Source organism: Ostrinia nubilalis, chromosome 14, assembly GCF_963855985.1.
Source record: "Ostrinia nubilalis chromosome 14, ilOstNubi1.1, whole genome shotgun sequence".
NCBI classification, from domain to species: Eukaryota; Metazoa; Arthropoda; class Insecta; order Lepidoptera; family Crambidae; genus Ostrinia; species Ostrinia nubilalis.
Genome location: NC_087101.1, coordinates 8,508,637 through 8,525,868, shown reverse-complemented (window position 1 = coordinate 8,525,868; position 17,232 = coordinate 8,508,637). Strand labels below are relative to the sequence as shown.

At 39.4% G+C, this 17,232-nt stretch overlaps 1 protein-coding gene across 1 annotated transcript in view; it reads right to left on the bottom strand.

Moving 5' to 3' along the window:
• Positions 1–17,232, bottom strand: part of LOC135078093 (serine/threonine-protein kinase SIK2-like) — a 63,071-nt gene that overhangs the window by 34,779 nt on the left and 11,060 nt on the right. The window contains exon 3 of the mRNA XM_063972665.1: positions 5,349–5,412. Coding sequence (XP_063828735.1) covers positions 5,349–5,412 — 64 coding nt within the window. The remainder of the gene's footprint in view (positions 1–5,348; positions 5,413–17,232) is intronic.

Here is a 17,232-nt window from a genome sequence, read left to right as displayed (position 1 = left end):
CTAGGACGTTTACAGGCCTCCTTTTCTGCAGAGCAGCGGTGCCTCCTCCTCTGTCCTTTAGCTCAGCATTATCTCCGTTAACGAACAGGTTCGTTTTGAATCTGTCGATCAGTCGCTGGAACGTGGCGCCAGAGTTGCGAAGTCCCATCGGCATCCTCTTGAAACGGTAGGTACCGGACGGCGTAACGAAGGCGGTGACGTCACGGCTCTCATCAGCGACGGCCACTTGAAAATAGCCAGATTGAAGATCTAGCGTTGTCATGAAGCTGGTGGTCTTGGCTGCATGAAGAACGTCCTCAATCCTGGGCAGCGGGTACCGGTCGGGTTCTGTCACGGCGTTCAGCTTGCGGTAATCTACGCACAAGCGTACTCCACCATCTTTCTTGTTGACAAGAACCACGTTCGAAGCCCAGGGGGACTCACACTCTTCAATAATATCAGCCTGCAGCAACTTCTGAAGCTCTTCTTCCAGGATCTCCTTCTTGCCTTGTGACAAGCGGTAGGGCGGTGAGGCGATAGGTTCCTGCCTCTCATCGACCCGGATCCGGTGCGTAGCGTAGCTGGTAGGTGGGCCAACCTCGGCGAAGCGGTCGGCGCGGCGCGCTAGCAGCTCGTTCAATTGTCTTCGCTGAACAGGTGACAGCTTACAACCCTCGTCATCTCTCAGCGTCAGGGCCGCGGCATCGAGGCGCATCAGCTCTGCGGCGTCGGCGGTCGGCGGGGGCGCTGGTGTCAGCAGGTCGTAAGTATCTACAAAAGAAAACTTCTGTTCAGGTAAATTGGAAAATCTCCAGCTACGTTGTGGTATATCTAACATGACGTCAGCGCGCACTATAAAATCATGACCGAGGAGGGTACGATTCTCAGCCCCAAGTATCACGTAGAAAGTGGTAGGTATGCTGCGCCCAGCCAGCACAACGGCGGTATTACAAATCAAAACATCTCGTACCTGCGAGGTTCCATCGGCGAGTCCTACTGTGTGACGTGCGGCGTGAAACTTAACACCATTCTCCAGAAGGATCGCGTACAGTCCAGGGCTAGCCACGGAGTGAGTAGCACCGGTATCCAGCATCGCGACACCCGCGCGGCCGGCCACCGTGATGTTAACCAGTGGGCGCGCGGCGCGCGTGTTGTCAACAATAACATTCTGAAAGTCAACTTTGTTACTTTCCCTACTCACACTCGCACTTTTATTCGCACAAGTGGTACATTTAGAGCGCACTGTACCTTCCTGACCGCATCCATAACAATATAACTTACCTGCCGGTCGGTTATTAGGAACAGGTGGTGAAACATTCGCTTTAGCAGGTGTAGGTTTCGATCTACATTCATCGGTGACGTGCCCAAAACGCTTACAGACATTACAACGTGGACGATTACGTATAGATTTCGCTGTGTTCGTACTAGAAGAGGCCGTGCTATTATGATTGTTGTCAACATAACTAGACTGAGCACGGGATGGGTTAACATGTATCGTGGTATTGGATTCACGCGAAATATCTTCAACACACCTCGCCTGCGCGAGTAAACAATCAAGGTTAACAATATTGTTGCGCGGCACTAATTTTTTAATGTCATTATTAAGTAGGCCGTACACGATGTCAACTTGCACTTCGTCATCCAGTTTGTATGGTAATCTCGAGAGATTAGCGCGCACTCGCGATATAAACGAATCGGCGTTTTCTTCGCCTTGTTCCGAGGCGAAAATGTCCCGGAACACGCGGTAGGCGGGACGAGGGGCGCCGTACATGAAGCGTAGCCGGCGTATCGCGTCGTCCCAGGTCGTCACGGTGGTCCGTACGCCCTGCCACCACACGGCGGCGTCTCCGGTCAGCAACATGGCGAGGCCGCGCAGCGCGTGTTCGTCACTCACTGCGGCGCATTCTTTGTACACGACGATGTTCTCGATGAACGCCTCCAGTACCTCGGCGCTCCGGGTGGCACCGTCGAAGCGTGCGGTGCACCGTGTGAAGTTGCCGCCTTGCGGCGCGGTCGCGGTCGCTGCCGCGGGGTCGGTAACTCGGGTCGGAGTCGCCGGCGACGGCCCGTGTAGGTCGCCGGCCGGGGTCGGAGTCGGTAAACCTCTGATGACATTGGTGATCAGTCTCGCCAACTGGTCCTCTGTGATGCCGATGACGTCGTTGCGGCTGGTAGTAGTCGGCGTCGTCGCCGAAGCTTCGCGGGCGGGTATGGCGGCGCCGGGCCCCGCGTTCACAGTCGCGTCGTCGTTTTCGTCATCGCTGGAATAATATCTCTCCTCTTCTTGGCTATCTTTAGCCGTGCCTCGGCGTGTCTTCGGTGGCATTTTCTCACTTCAACACAATTTTCAATCAACACGACTCACTGGGGTCGCGGTACTTGTGGTTTCTCTCGAACGTTCTCGAAGTTAGAACGCGAGGCCACTCGTTGGGCGCAATTGTAATGGCGGAGTTACATTAATAAACATAAAAACGATAGCTCGTTCGCACGCGTCGAGGCGATGGGCGCGACTGGTCAATAAGGTCGAGTTTCGCGGACCACAAAGCGCGGCGGCCGTTGAAAAGAGCGCGCCGGGTGAGCGCGCGAACCCGCGAAACTCAAGCCCGCCAAAATGCGAATCCGAGCGTCAGAGCACAGATAATACAATAGTGTTTGGAGGGCCGTTACACTTATTATTTAAAGTTGCCTTAAGAGGCAACACAAATTAATGTGAAACAATAATAATGTAATGATAGTTAATAAGTTTAATAAATGAAAATTCCCAAAATGTGATAAAATTAATATAATAAATAAAATCTAGAAACAATACTATAAGTTAACATTCAAATAAATACGAGTTAATTACCGTTAACTAATTATTTGTAATTAATTTTGTTGTAATAAAATTGCATGATCTTAATTTAATCATTATTATTTAATAATATGTAGTGATAATTGCATGTTTAATATTATAATTTGATGAATAAGCCAATTCTGTAATGTATTATTTATTTATTCGATTTAAAATCAAGGTGTACAATATATTTGTGATATTGTTAATGTGTAACTAGTTTGAAAGCAATAACCAGAAAAATTTATTAATTATTAAGGTGTAATTTATTCGTTGTAAACTCAATCATAATATTAATGTGAATTAGCATCTGTGGCTATAATAATATAATCACAAGAATGCATTCTATGTATTTCATCCAAAGTCAATTAACTATAGTGCTCACACATTTCATATTGTTGCATTCCACAATAACAAATTTTTATATAGTTTTTGTTTGGAAGGATGTTGTGGGTAATTCTATATTTTTATATTGCTCAATGTGAGGTAGGTGTAAACCACGAATGATAGAAATAAATCAGTCTTGTTCTAGCCAGCTTGTTTCACTAACGCGCCCCGTCCCTGACACTTTAACATAAGCCGCTCTACCTCTAACTCTAGTGTTTCGATTTGTTTTAAAAAGTACATAACAGTAAGCAACTGCCATGTATAACATACCACTATAACGATATGTTATGTTGCATTAGCTGCAATACAAGGAAGGAAGTTTTGTCCCCAAGTAAAAATACGCTGAATAATTTCAACAGAACGGTAAGTGCATCGACGTAGCAGCCCCGATAAGATTTATTCCCGCGAAAAACGTCCCCGATCTTTTTCATTCAGTAAAAGCTTGCTTTGTATCCTATTTTATAAGAAAAGAGGACGACGAAAAGAACTTCGTAACTAAAGTGCCTATAGCACTGTTAATTAATTAAGTAGTAGGCGCGTAGATTCATTTAGAACTTCTTAGATTCTTTGTGTTACAAGATGTTTACACATACCTAGTAAAAGATTGTTCGACTGCCTTCAGAAATAGGTTTGTAATCTTAAAAACAAGAGACGTATCACTTCCATATCTTATAACTGATCGTTCGCATGGTAAGATTAACTTCACCTGAGACTTCGTTCATATTAATGTTAATTTTAGTATTAACATGCACGTCTAGGTAAGCAGTATATTAAGTAGGTATTTCGTTCATTAACGAGCAACGCGCGTGACATCACCTGCCTTCAAGCAGGTGGAATATAATCATGTTCCACTCAAAGCACCTGTTTATAATTCGACGTTATTAGCTGTTTTGCATCAAAGTTATTAAGATGAGAATACCATAAAAGAAACACCACTTATGTTAAGATACTCCGGACGAAGTGAAGATAAACAGGTGCGGTCAAATTAAATTAGCAATTTAGAGTTGCATCTTGCGTGTTATCAAGTACAGAATTAAAGATGGGAATCGCTAAAATTATTTTCAATTACAGAAGAATATACTTTTTTAATCTTTATTGGTTGCGTCAGTCTCATAATCCGACTTAAATTTTCAATGCGATGCGTACGCACGCGGACGCAAGTCATCCCGTGATATTTTCAAACCGTTTATATTCATGGAAAGATCACTCGGCTTTTTGGGACGAATGTAGTCAGCTGTGCGCGAAATTGCTTTCCCCACCCCCTCACCCTTCACAGCCCCCGGATCCCTGGCCAGTGACGTCACTGACGCCGTGCTTACGTCATGGACGGGGCGACCACGAACCTACACGCGGCCTTAATCGATTCCGAGGTTACAATAATGCGCCCGTACAATGCTAAGGAGATTTATGAACGCCATGTCGCTATGTACAAAGTACATAAATATTGTGTACAGAGGGAATTTTCGACGAAAAGCCGCTTAGGAAAAGACCGTTAAGGAAAATTGGTTTGACTAAAAAGTCTATATAATATTACGTGGCATAAGATTGTAATATTGTTATTTTAGGGCGTCAAGTTAAATACGCAGAGTTCAACCCTCATCACTATTTAAGTGGATTTGATATTAATATTCGAGTAAGCTTTTGATATTAAGGTTTAATTAAGCGGCCTACTTTTAACGAAAAAACCCAGATAGAATACGAAAGGCTTAATTTATTAATAAAAGTGTATCGTAAAATAAATTGTTAAAAAATTGGCCAGTGTAAGCGACACTGGAGAATAATTAATCAATCTTTTTAACCGTTACCGGCCCAACCCTCTGAAGCTGAAAGCCGCAACGGCAGCGTTACGGGCCGGTACATTTCTAATTTTACGGGAAAAAAAGAAATAATCGCCATATTTAGGTACTAAACCCTATTTAAGGTACCTACTTAGATATAGACAGTCATATTTTTGAAGGACCCAGAGGCAAAGTATTAGTTGACTAAATGGTTTGTTTTGGAGGAAACTTACTCTATCATAACAAGTTGATTCATTGCATGAAGGTTGGGTATAAGACGCGTGATCAACTAAACTGTACAAACGCCTGATGGATGCTATCCGGCTGTGCCACACGTTTCACAACTGATCAAGCAAGCTTAGAATGGAACTTACCAAAAATTTCTCCTTTACTCGCGTACTCTGATACTATGTAGATCATATTTTTCGTCTCCATGACCTGAAAAGAAATACATGAATAAGAAAACTAGTTGAGTACATACGAATACATATAAGTATATGACCATTTTTGTTTACAGTGGTGTGTCAATATGTCAATTAGTGTACTTAGAATAATTAGATTCGTTCACACTGACGATGAAGCAACAGTTGTTGCGAAATAGATAAATACCCTATTGTTTTAATCCCACTTATTTCATGGCATTGACCCGGTGCCCTATCTGCGAAATGTATTGTTCAATCATACCCACTCAAAGATGATAATGTAATAATGAAAATAATTTTATACGTCTTTGATGAACTTTATCTGAATACCTACGAAAAACTGTAATGCGTACTGCCTATTACGATTACTATAATGTCATATACATATTTTGACTAATATGCAGACTTTGTATAGTTAGGACTGGTAGAGTTATGCCCGTTTTCACCATCAATTCCTAATTTTTAAGTGACCCCTATGAAAACGAAATTCCTGTTATGTGTTACCATAGACGTCCACTGCTGAACATAGGCCTCCCCCAATGCTTTCCATGTTGATTGATTGGTAGCGGCCTGCGTCCAGCGCTTCCCTGCTACCTTTACCATAGGGGTCACTTAAAAATTAGGGATTAATGGTGAAACGGGCATTAGAATCTTGAATTGGCTCTACATAAGTCATATGGCAACATTTTACATGAAAATCCTTTTGGTGAATTAACATAAAATAATCGCCAATCTGTTTCGAAATAATTTATACGTATAAAATGTTGTAGGGAATTTTAATTTACATCCAGTTGAATTGGCAATGACTTACTCGTACACAATTCACGGTTCACATGATATTACACACATACACATATTTCTGCCAATAAATTTGCATTTTCAGCTTTAAATAGCGTATCATGGAAAACTATTATCCTTGAAAATTTACCATTAACACTCCATGAGCGTACATAATTAACTACTTTGCAGTGAATTTACATACACGTTTTTTGCTTGTCCGTTTCCGTAATCAATCCAACTAATGAACTTTGTAGGTGTAATTACTAAAGCTAAGATTGTCTCTTCCTTGTATAATTCACGGTATAACAGATAGTGCTTTAGGAGCGGCCACTCTACTCTAGAGCTCTTAGCTGTAATTGAGTGGATTAACAAGAATGGAGCTAGAAGGCGAAGATTCGAAGGAATGGATTGACTTTGATTTACTTGCATTTTGTAGTCTGTAACTGTTATTTACGTACATTTTAATGTACTGGAAGCGTTAATGAAACTACATCATGTGCAGTCTACGTTCTAAAATAACCTTACTAAATTACATAACGGAAGGCAACTGCTCAAAAATTGCTCGAATGATTTTCCGCAAGCCATTAAAAGACGCCAAATCTATAAATACATCCTTGATTTCAATTCCAGCTGTATTTCCTGTTACTGTTTCCGAATATATTCTCGATGATCTTGGCTTTCTAAAGTAAAAAATAGTGTTTTGTTACTAAGAACATCTATCTACTTATAAATAGTCATACTCTCACATAATCTGTATTAAAATTAGTTGAGTAAACTCACTTATCGTAATGTGTTATAATTATGTGGAAATAAACTCAATAATATAGGTTACAAAACATAAACATATTACAATTAAATACCTAAACAAAACATATTATGTAGAATTGTAGTTATTTTAAACTATGAGTCGATGACACTTTCAAATTAAACAAACCAGGAAAATTAGCTACATTGCTTGAAAAATGATTACTGCGCTATTAAAAGTAATATTGATTGATTAATAGGTACAATTATATCACCATCGTAGTTAATCAAAAGAGAGCTATTTATGTTTCATACTGTGTTATTATTTTGTTGTCTATTACTCATTGCTGCACATTAGACTTCTCGGGTATTTATTATTAATACTGCGTAATAAACTCAATCAAATGTAAAACAATTTTCAATTCAAAACAGAACAAAAGACGCTCTTCATGGAAATAACTGAGAACAGTTTGGAAGTTTTCAAGACAAGATCATATTGCTTTTACTTTGATGGACAGAGCCCCGCAATAAATCTCTAATATAAAGTTTTGTGAATCCAGGATTTCAGGCCAGCTGAAAACGATTTGAGTGTTTCAGGAGTAATTTAAAAAGTATTACGTAGTGACACTGCTAAGAGCTGTTGAGTTGTAGAAGATCGATTTTGAAGTATTGAGAATTTTCTTGAGTAGGTAGTAGTAGGTCTTACGAAAAATGCCTTCCATTAAAAATGATTCGCACTTTTGCAGCAGTATCGATATGTATATTCGATTCTGATACATCAATAACGACATCAGCGTTTTAACGCGTTATGATTCTGTCGTAGAAGGCAACTACGTAGAAAATGCGAAGTCTGTTATCGGAAAATGAGCAAGCAAGTACTTTTTATATCGACATTTCACGCACGAGGTAAATAATGATAAGTAAGGAAATTGTATAATAGGGTAAACCGTATAGCTATTGCCCACTTACGGATTTCAAACAAACTGAGATGAAAAATTAAAGAAAGTATTTTAATTATCGACCATTTATGACTTTTTTCTTATAACTCAATAAACTGTTAAACAGAATATTAACAGTTTTTAGTTAAAACTTACGTAATTTAGAAAATATTGAAATAAATTTAAAATCCTCCAAAAAGTACAGTCATTGCCCATTACTTACACTAATTGCCCACATCAAAGCACAGTAATTGCCCAGTATCTTAAAACAAAATAATCAATTTTAAAATGACAAAATATGCTTTAAATAAACAAAACAAAACATTAAACTTAAATTCTAGTAGTACAGTCTTCAAAATTTCAAAATTAATTGCGTTTGGCCTTATTAACTATGTCGGCTCGTCAGGGATTCGAACCTCAGATATTGTGGGCGAAATAGGGTACCGTGCAATGAGAATGAGACTTGTGTTCGAACACTTTTAATAATCGTCAAACAGAGTTCAAAATCAGCACTTAGTTCTTAGTACTACAATCTAGACTTCGTCGAGCGATAAAATAGGCACTAGGTGAAACGTGGGACAGTTCCGTGACGATGTCTTCTCTTGTCGGCGTCCGGAGCGAAAGTGAGTTCGATCCGTCCCGCCGTGACCGTTACGACTCTGTCGAAGCGCGCCAAAGCGGTGTTGCACCGATTCGCCGCTAGGTGGCGCACTTGCGTTTCACTTTAGTGTCCGTACTCATGACCGTCTGCGACACGGCCATCCTGCGTGTCACACGTCCTCGTGTGATCATCTGAAAAAAACCAAAAGAACAGCACAGTATCCGCTCGGCCAATCCTATTTCAAGCAACTTATGTGCTTTCAGAAATGAGGAAACTAAACTGTCAGTACTACTAGATACTCTTTCTACAACTACTAGTTACTCTTTCTACAACTACTAGTTACTCTTTCTACAACTACTAGTTACTCTTTCTACAACTACTAGTTACTCTTTCTACAACTAGTTACTCTTTCTACTACTAGTTACTCTTTCTACTACTAGTTTACTATACTCTATCCACTCTTCCAAATAAAAGCCATCCAAGTAGATGTCTAGTGTTTCTAACTAGTAACCATAGCTATCTATTAGAAACTACCTAGCTTTTAGGAATCCAATCACTACTATTCACAATTCCTAATAATTGCTACATTGAAGTCACTAAGACCATGTGGTAAATCATCATTACCAAAAATTACTTCAAAAATTGAATGAGTCCCAGGTATCACAATCGCGGTCAACATTTTGCTACCCTACCTCGGGAGCCTAAGTCAATCAACCAATGACTTTATGATCTTAGCTACACACTGCCAGATCCTACTGCACCACCCAGAACTATCGCACTACCGAATTCCCACGGACTACTCAGAGCAGATACCAGTTTCTAATAGGCTACGGCTACGGCATCCTGGTACAATTTCCGACCAAACAATTGAGAAACCTGTGCTTGTAATTAATTAGATGGAACTTAGTCATCCAACTCGTTTCCCTCACAATCTCAATAGGTACTGGGCCTTCAGGGGTCTTCCTAACACGATCATGTGAATACTCAATACACGTTTGTTAATTAGGGATCTTAAAACATAACGGTCACCATCATAGATTTCCACAATTTGAAACGAAGGTAGATGGGTTGACTCATTATAAAGTGGGTCTGACATGGCGGGAAAACTCGAAATATTCGTCTCTATTTGCAGTATAGACGTCTATTCCCACAATCAATTAGAATTGAATACGAAGTAATCAACGATCAGTTAGATTTTAACGGATGACTATTCGGAAACACGTACGCTACTATCTACCTAGCGATCGCTTGATACATTATCAAAACACAATAGAGATTAAGGTCCATCAAAACTCAATAAACTACATCATCATAATAACTAAGGTCAGCAAAGCAGTAAACAATACTCTTCATCTCCATCCGATTGTTTCTTACACCATATCACAAACATGGGCTACCTCCATCCGGTACCCGAATACAACACATCATGGGCTACTTTCATCCAGTACCCAAATACAACACAATCATGGGCTACCTCCCTCCGGTACCCGAATACAAACAATCCGGTGGACTCACAGCGATCGTTTACACCTCCCCGCCAAACGCATGCCATTCACAGTCATGGCCGCACTGCTACGGGAAATCAGGCCCGATTTACGCTTACGACTACGAATGCACGGGAGATGCAAGCAATCTGAGCGACTTGCATACTACGATACTGAGAAAAATAACTTTAAAATAATTGAGTTTTGATCGACTAATCCTACAACTGGTTTAAGGTCCTTCTCCATATGAATGTAGGAGATTCATTATCATCCATGAAAAAGCAATGTACCTCCATCAAGTACACTCATCTACCAAATACTTTATCTAGCATTTTTGTACTACATTAGACACGTCTACCTCAGGCGTTCTAATTTCATTGCAATCCAATGTTCATAATTACACTACCAATCGCTACCATAATCACTGCTATTAAAACATGAAAGTAAACTAACTCAATCCTAATTATTTTCTAAAATCGACACTTTTTAAGAACATAGAAGTAGCCAGGGCTATGTAACATGATCATTAACTTCAACACTTCAATAATGTTAGTCACTAATAAATTCGTAGGACACTCGAGTATCTCCATATGCCACAGTAATCACCATTACTGAAACTGTACCATTAAGTACCATCACAACACTGTGTGCATCACCCACGGACTACACACTACGGTCTACCAAGACCACGTCCTCTGCCACCGTGTGCATCACTCACCGACTACACACCACGATTTACGGCTCAAGAGCAAACTCGAGTTCCCATTACAGAAAAAAATAATCCTCATCACCACAACTGTGATCAGCATGTACCTCGACTTCAACTTTAGACTGGTACATAACCCTATGGCATTCTTCTCAATTGATCATGAATAGTAGGTACGCAAGTGCAAAGTGGCAAGGCTGCTACTTTCCTAAGATGAAATCTTATTTTAAGCTCACCGCCCGTATTCTACTAAACGAGTAGGTACCTACAAGGTAAACCGACAAGGAATTCAGGAAGTCTATTTAAGCAATTCTAATAGTTTTAGTCTATTTACATCCGTCACGTACGTCCGTATCGATAATATTCACATCAGTGGTGAACCTACCACCTAGGAATCAAATAATTTACAATAACATCTTCATTCAATGTAAACTCAGCTGAGGTCACGCGTGATTGAGCACGTGACGTAATTTATTGCATGTTCTTAACGGCCCCCTTTTTTTGATACCATTTGTACCACTGAGCCAAACCAAAAATTATTTTGAATTAAGATTAAATTATCACTCGATTGGACGTAATACTAATTGGCAAACAACTACCTTCTACCAGATGGCAAAACATGAAAATTCATCAACTGAAAACTACCTTTGTCCTATAAAACGTACTTTAACGAAAATACTAGAGAAAAGCCAAAAAGTACAAGTGCCTTTTAGTCAAATTTAAAGAAATCATCATGAATAGTAGGTATGTAAGTGCCACAACTTTGAAAGCCATCCCTGTGACTCTCAAAATGAGTGAATGTTATCCCTGTAACAATCACTAGTAATCATCCCTGTGATTACAATTGCAATTATCCCTGTAACTGCACAATACCCAAGTCATCCCTGTGACTATAGGTTTCAAAATAAAGTAATCATCCCTGTGACTACTATTGCAATTATCCCTGTAACTGCACACTACACCCCAAGTCATCCCTGTGACTATAGGTTTCAAAATAATGTAATCATCCCTGTGACTACATTACTAATCGCAATCATCCCTGTGATCACGATATCGTCATAAGTCGAAAGTCTATGGTCCGTCATCAAGTCAAAATTATGTAATCATCCCTGTGATTACATCACACATCGCAATCATCCCTGTGATTACGAACATAGTGGTAGTCATCCCTGTGACTATCACTCAGTGGCCTCTACATCACTAATATCATTACTCAAATCATCGTTATTACTAATCAATCGGCACTCGACTGATGGGCATTCCTCCAATTCGATCGTTAATCATTAAACAACATAAAATGTATTCTGTGCAGACTACTTGTGTTTGACCTATACCGGTCATTATAGTAACATTATTGAAACGTCTGCCACTCAATCTTGGCGACAATCTTTAACCAACATCAACAAATATTCAGCAAAAGAATCAAATGAAAAACAATATCGCTCACCCTTGTGATCTAAAGTACTCGCGGGCAACCTCGTTCCGCGCCGCGCCGGTCCAGTGTCCTCCACTTAACCGCCGCCGCCGTCCATTGCTGTGAGCTTGACCACCACCCCGCGCCAGTCCAATGCTGTGAGCTTGACCGCCGTCCTGCGCCGGTCCAACGCTGTGAGCTTGACCGCTGTCTCGCGCCGGTCCAACGCTGTGAACTTGACCGTCGCCCCGCGTCATCTATCCTGATTCTTCATTCTTCTGGCCAGTTATATTCCGGGCATACCCTCAGCTCGACTTTGACACCACTGTTCCGCCCTCAGCGCGGTACTAGCCCACCGGGTGAGACGACATTGGTCGAGGCCCAGTGAACGACCAGCGAGCGAGCGGTTCCTGGATGCCAAAGGAGCTTGCCGGTAGTAGGTATAGGTAGGTATGTTCTTATTTTGTTGGTCCAAAATAGCACGTCGCAAATGTTGGCCTCTTCATTAGCGTGTTGGTTCCAATATCGTTGAAAGTGATCTCAATTGCACGATTCGATCCCAATTCTGATGTCGGCTCGTCAGGGATTCGAACCTCAGATATTGTGGGCGAAATAGGGTACCGTGCAATGAGAATGAGACTTGTGTTCGAACACTTTTAATAATCGTCAAACAGAGTTCAAAATCAGCACTTAGTTCTTAGTACTACAATCTAGACTTCGTCGAGCGATAAAATAGGCACTAGGTGAAACGTGGGACAGTTCCGTGACGATGTCTTCTCTTGTCGGCGTCCGGAGCGAAAGTGAGTTCGATCCGTCCCGCCGTGACCGTTACGACTCTGTCGAAGCGCGCCAAAGCGGTGTTGCACCGATTCGCCGCTAGGTGGCGCACTTGCGTTTCACTTTAGTGTCCGTACTCATGACCGTCTGCGACAACTATATTATCAAATATTTCTTGAGCTGATGTTGATGAGTCAGAATCGGTAGAGACAGAATCATCTACTTCAAAACATAGATGACGCAAAAATTTGAATTTTATAATATGTAGGTATTTATTTTTTATCTTCTTTGATAGCAGTTCACGTGGTTGCTCAGAATGTTCAATTAGCTCTTGGTTATTCTTCCCTAAAGTTGTATCTATTTCCTTACAATTAACATTTTCACTAGTAGATTTAACATAGGATTTTCATTTTTTGTATTTGCGTTTGAATTTTTTTTAATTTTTCAAGCCAAACCATATTTTTCAGCTTTTTAATTAGCTTTCAGCTTTTTTATCTTGTAGATAAATTGTTGGATACATCTTGTACAGCTTCGATCGCTTTTTGCAAATTTTCTATGCTATATTGAACTTTTGGAGTCTTTGGCATACTGAAAATTAAACATTAAAAGCCATTTCAATATTTATGCCTGTAAATTGCAAAACAAGTCTAGCAATGAGCAACTTAAACACTGCTACTGCATGGTGGCAACACTCTAATAATAATTGCCCTGGGCAATAACTATACATTAATATATGGCAATAACTGAAATGATGGTGGGCAATAACTAAAAATATACATATTTACGTGCAGTGATTACCCACCGTTAAAATGACCGTTAGAAATCAAAATTTATCAGTTATTTTCATTGATAATGGAAAAAACACTTATAATTTCATCATGACTATACACCATTAGTTGAATATTAAATAATTTGTAAAAAAAAATTAACCTCTAAGCAAGTGATTCCTTAGTAAAATCGTTAAAGTCTTACCTGTTTGAGTAACATTTTCACCCGTCTTGACAAAATCCGCCATAACTGTTTTTTTTAGTGTTTCCTATTGTAAATTTTAAATCTACTGTACATTGATCTCGGAGCCATCTACTTAGCAAATTCAAATCTAACTAGAGTGACTCAAAATCAGCACCTGACAATATTATTCTTAAAGCGGGCAATCACTACCAGTGGGCAATCACTCTCTGGTTTACCCTATAATACTTTTTCATGTTATTTTCCAGTTACCATGGTGGCTGAGATGAAATGACGTAGGCACAAAACGCGAGACGAAAATATACTTACACAGAAATAAAATTATTCTTATTCAATTGATGAAATTGCTACTGAGCAATAGGTAATCAAAGTGCCTTATTAGCGACAAATTGAGTCCATTCATCAATGTCTATAAAGAGACAGGTAAATTGTTGCTGAAGCTGAATTAAATTACTCAAACAAATACATCAGGCACGGCCTAATGAACATCGTTATTACATTAACATAAAAATGCGATTGCTATTCAAAACTCATTTAACTTTGCTAGGCTTCTGTATTGTTATCCCATTTGTTCAGGAAACCTGAACTTGTGATTGTCAAAAACTTTTGAATGAACCGAAACCATTAAAAAATGGTTGGACGGAATGTTTGTTTTAAACACGCCCGTGAACCATTCACGGCCGCAGTAAAAATGTAAACTGCCACTAAAAATATCCACAAAATGTTTGTGAGTCACGAGCGCCGTCCGTCCGGCAGACGCTTGAGGAAGCGCTCTGAAGTTCAACTACTAATTCAGCCAATTAATTCATTAATCCAGTATCTATAAAAACGAGATAATAAATACAAGTTTGTCTTTCGATCATACAGAAGGTTGTTGTAGTTATCTTCCACCTACGTTACATTGCACCTAGTTAAATAGAACTTTATGGATTATTTATTTTGTAGTGTTGTCATTGCCCACAGTTTCACTCGCTTTTACAGCAGTGTTATATGACAATATTATGTGTACAAATAACTTTTTTAACCTTTCGCAAAGCTGTAATAAACCGTAATACAGCTGCGCGTATGGTAAAACATTTAACTGTTTATAACCAACGTTAAACCACAATAAAAACCGGTAAGTTCCCTTTCGCGGTTAGTCCAAAGAAACAAACAGTGTTTCGGTAATTAAGTAGCTACAAACAACGGATATGGTTACATTGTTCTATGCAATCGGAAATCCCTTCAACAACGAACCTGCTTAGACATACCTAAATTATAGAGAACAATGAATGAACGATTGTATTAAGAAGTACCTACTACCAAGCTACCAACTAGCCCTTTTCTTTGAGAAGTAGTTAGATATAGGAATTATTAAAGGTGAAGTGAAAAAGTCAATATCTCCGGTAATTCTGTACGGCTATATTTTCTTCTCTGAAAGTGACTCGTAAAGACACTTTACATAGCTACATTTACAACAGATTTCTCACATAATTCAAGGAAATTAAAAGAAACATCAATTTGTACGTTATTTATTTATTTATTTTATGTGACATGTAGTATATAGGCAAACGAGCAGACGGATCACCTGATGGTAAGTGATTACCGTCGCCCATAGACACCCGCAGACCCAGGGGCGTTACAGATGCATTGCCGGCCTTTAAGGTGAAGAACGTACAGCCAGTATAAAAATTAAGATCTTAAGAGTCTAAAACGTTATTTTTACATTGTATCTACCTAGTTGTCTTATGCTCGTTTTAACCATCAATCCCTAATTTTTAAGTGACGCCTTTGAAAACAAAATTTCTATTATATGTTACCATAGGGGTCACTTAAAAACTAGAGATTGATGGTGAAAACGGGCATTATTTACCTATAAAAAAGTAGAGTCTGATGTTCTGTTAACTGGACATACAACTACATAATAGGGACAGTTGCTTTCTTTCTCACAGCAGCCATTCAAGATGAAGTCTGTTTGAACACAGGGTGTACCCCATTGAGCTTATAATAGTAACCCATTCATACATCGGCACGTGTTACGAAATGTTATGCAAGAGTCATTGTTCATACGGAATTGTTGTGACCTATATAAGATTGCTTACCATGTAGAGTTCATAACATGCCGATACGATGGGTCATTGGTGGGAGCGCTTGGTCAAATATAACTTTGCCTTTTGGTTTACTACGCTCTCGGTAAAACCTTTAGTAGTATAGTCGAAGATTGTTACAATTCTCTACAGGTTTAAATCAACTTATTTTTTTTAGATTTACGACTGCTAATTTTAGTCACAACGCTGACGTCATTTGCAAAGTTTATAGGAATTAAAGTATAAGGAAGCTTATTTATTTAAGTAAGGACCATAAAGTTCAACGTACTCCAATACAACCTACTCACAATTTAGTCGATCCAATAAAACACGTCTCTACCTACAAGAATGCTTCAAATTAATATTATATTATGTTTTAGGCACAAAATATTGTATGGTTCTGAATGTAGGCTTATGATATTTTTAATTACTTAACTTATACAATCTTCTTACATTTTCCCAACAAAATAAACACAATATTGTTACCTACTCTCATTGTGGACACTTCAATCGTCACTCAGACTCAATAAAAACGTGTTGATAAGCACCATTGTGTCCACAAAGATTTCCCCCGGAAAACACAGGGAGGTAGAGTTTAACAACATCGTATCGAATCAAAGGTTATAATGATTCTTGTGTTGTCAGGTGACGGCCACGTGAGTGAGGTAATGCGGGCGTGTGACGCGGCGAGACTCATCGATTGTATTAATGTTGGCCCGTCACACAGTTTTGATTCCTACGCGCTATTAATAAGAAACTAGACCAGGCGATATGCAAATAACTAATTTCTCTTTCGAAAAACAGGTGGAAGTTGTAGGTACTTTTCCTTTCAAATACGCCGTTTAGTTTAATGATCAGCAACAGTTCTGATTATTGTGGAAGAAAGTGAAACCATAGCAACATTATCCCATTCTGATACATTAGGTAATGATAGGTAAAAGATATTCGTGAGACAATTTATTCTGTTAATTGTGTACACAATACAAAATATTACATTACAAAATATTTGAACAGTTTCGTTATAATAATGGATTTATCCAGTACTTTGCTCATCAACACTTACCGCATAACAATGAGTTAACCACAAACAGTTACACTAGTAATTAACCCTATATGTTGTTTCATAACAAAACAAAACCGGCTATTTAACAATAATAAATTGGAGGAACACGTATAACGAGTGTCGATTACGAGGTCCATAACTCGAGCCACTCCAAATACATACTTAATGTGATGCATATTTTTGTAACTCATCCAGTTTACGTGAACTATTAGATTGCAACAAGCGAACGTAGTAGTTATATAAAGCCTTTTAGCATCGCCTATGAGGTCATTAGGAGTTGTGACAAACATCGTA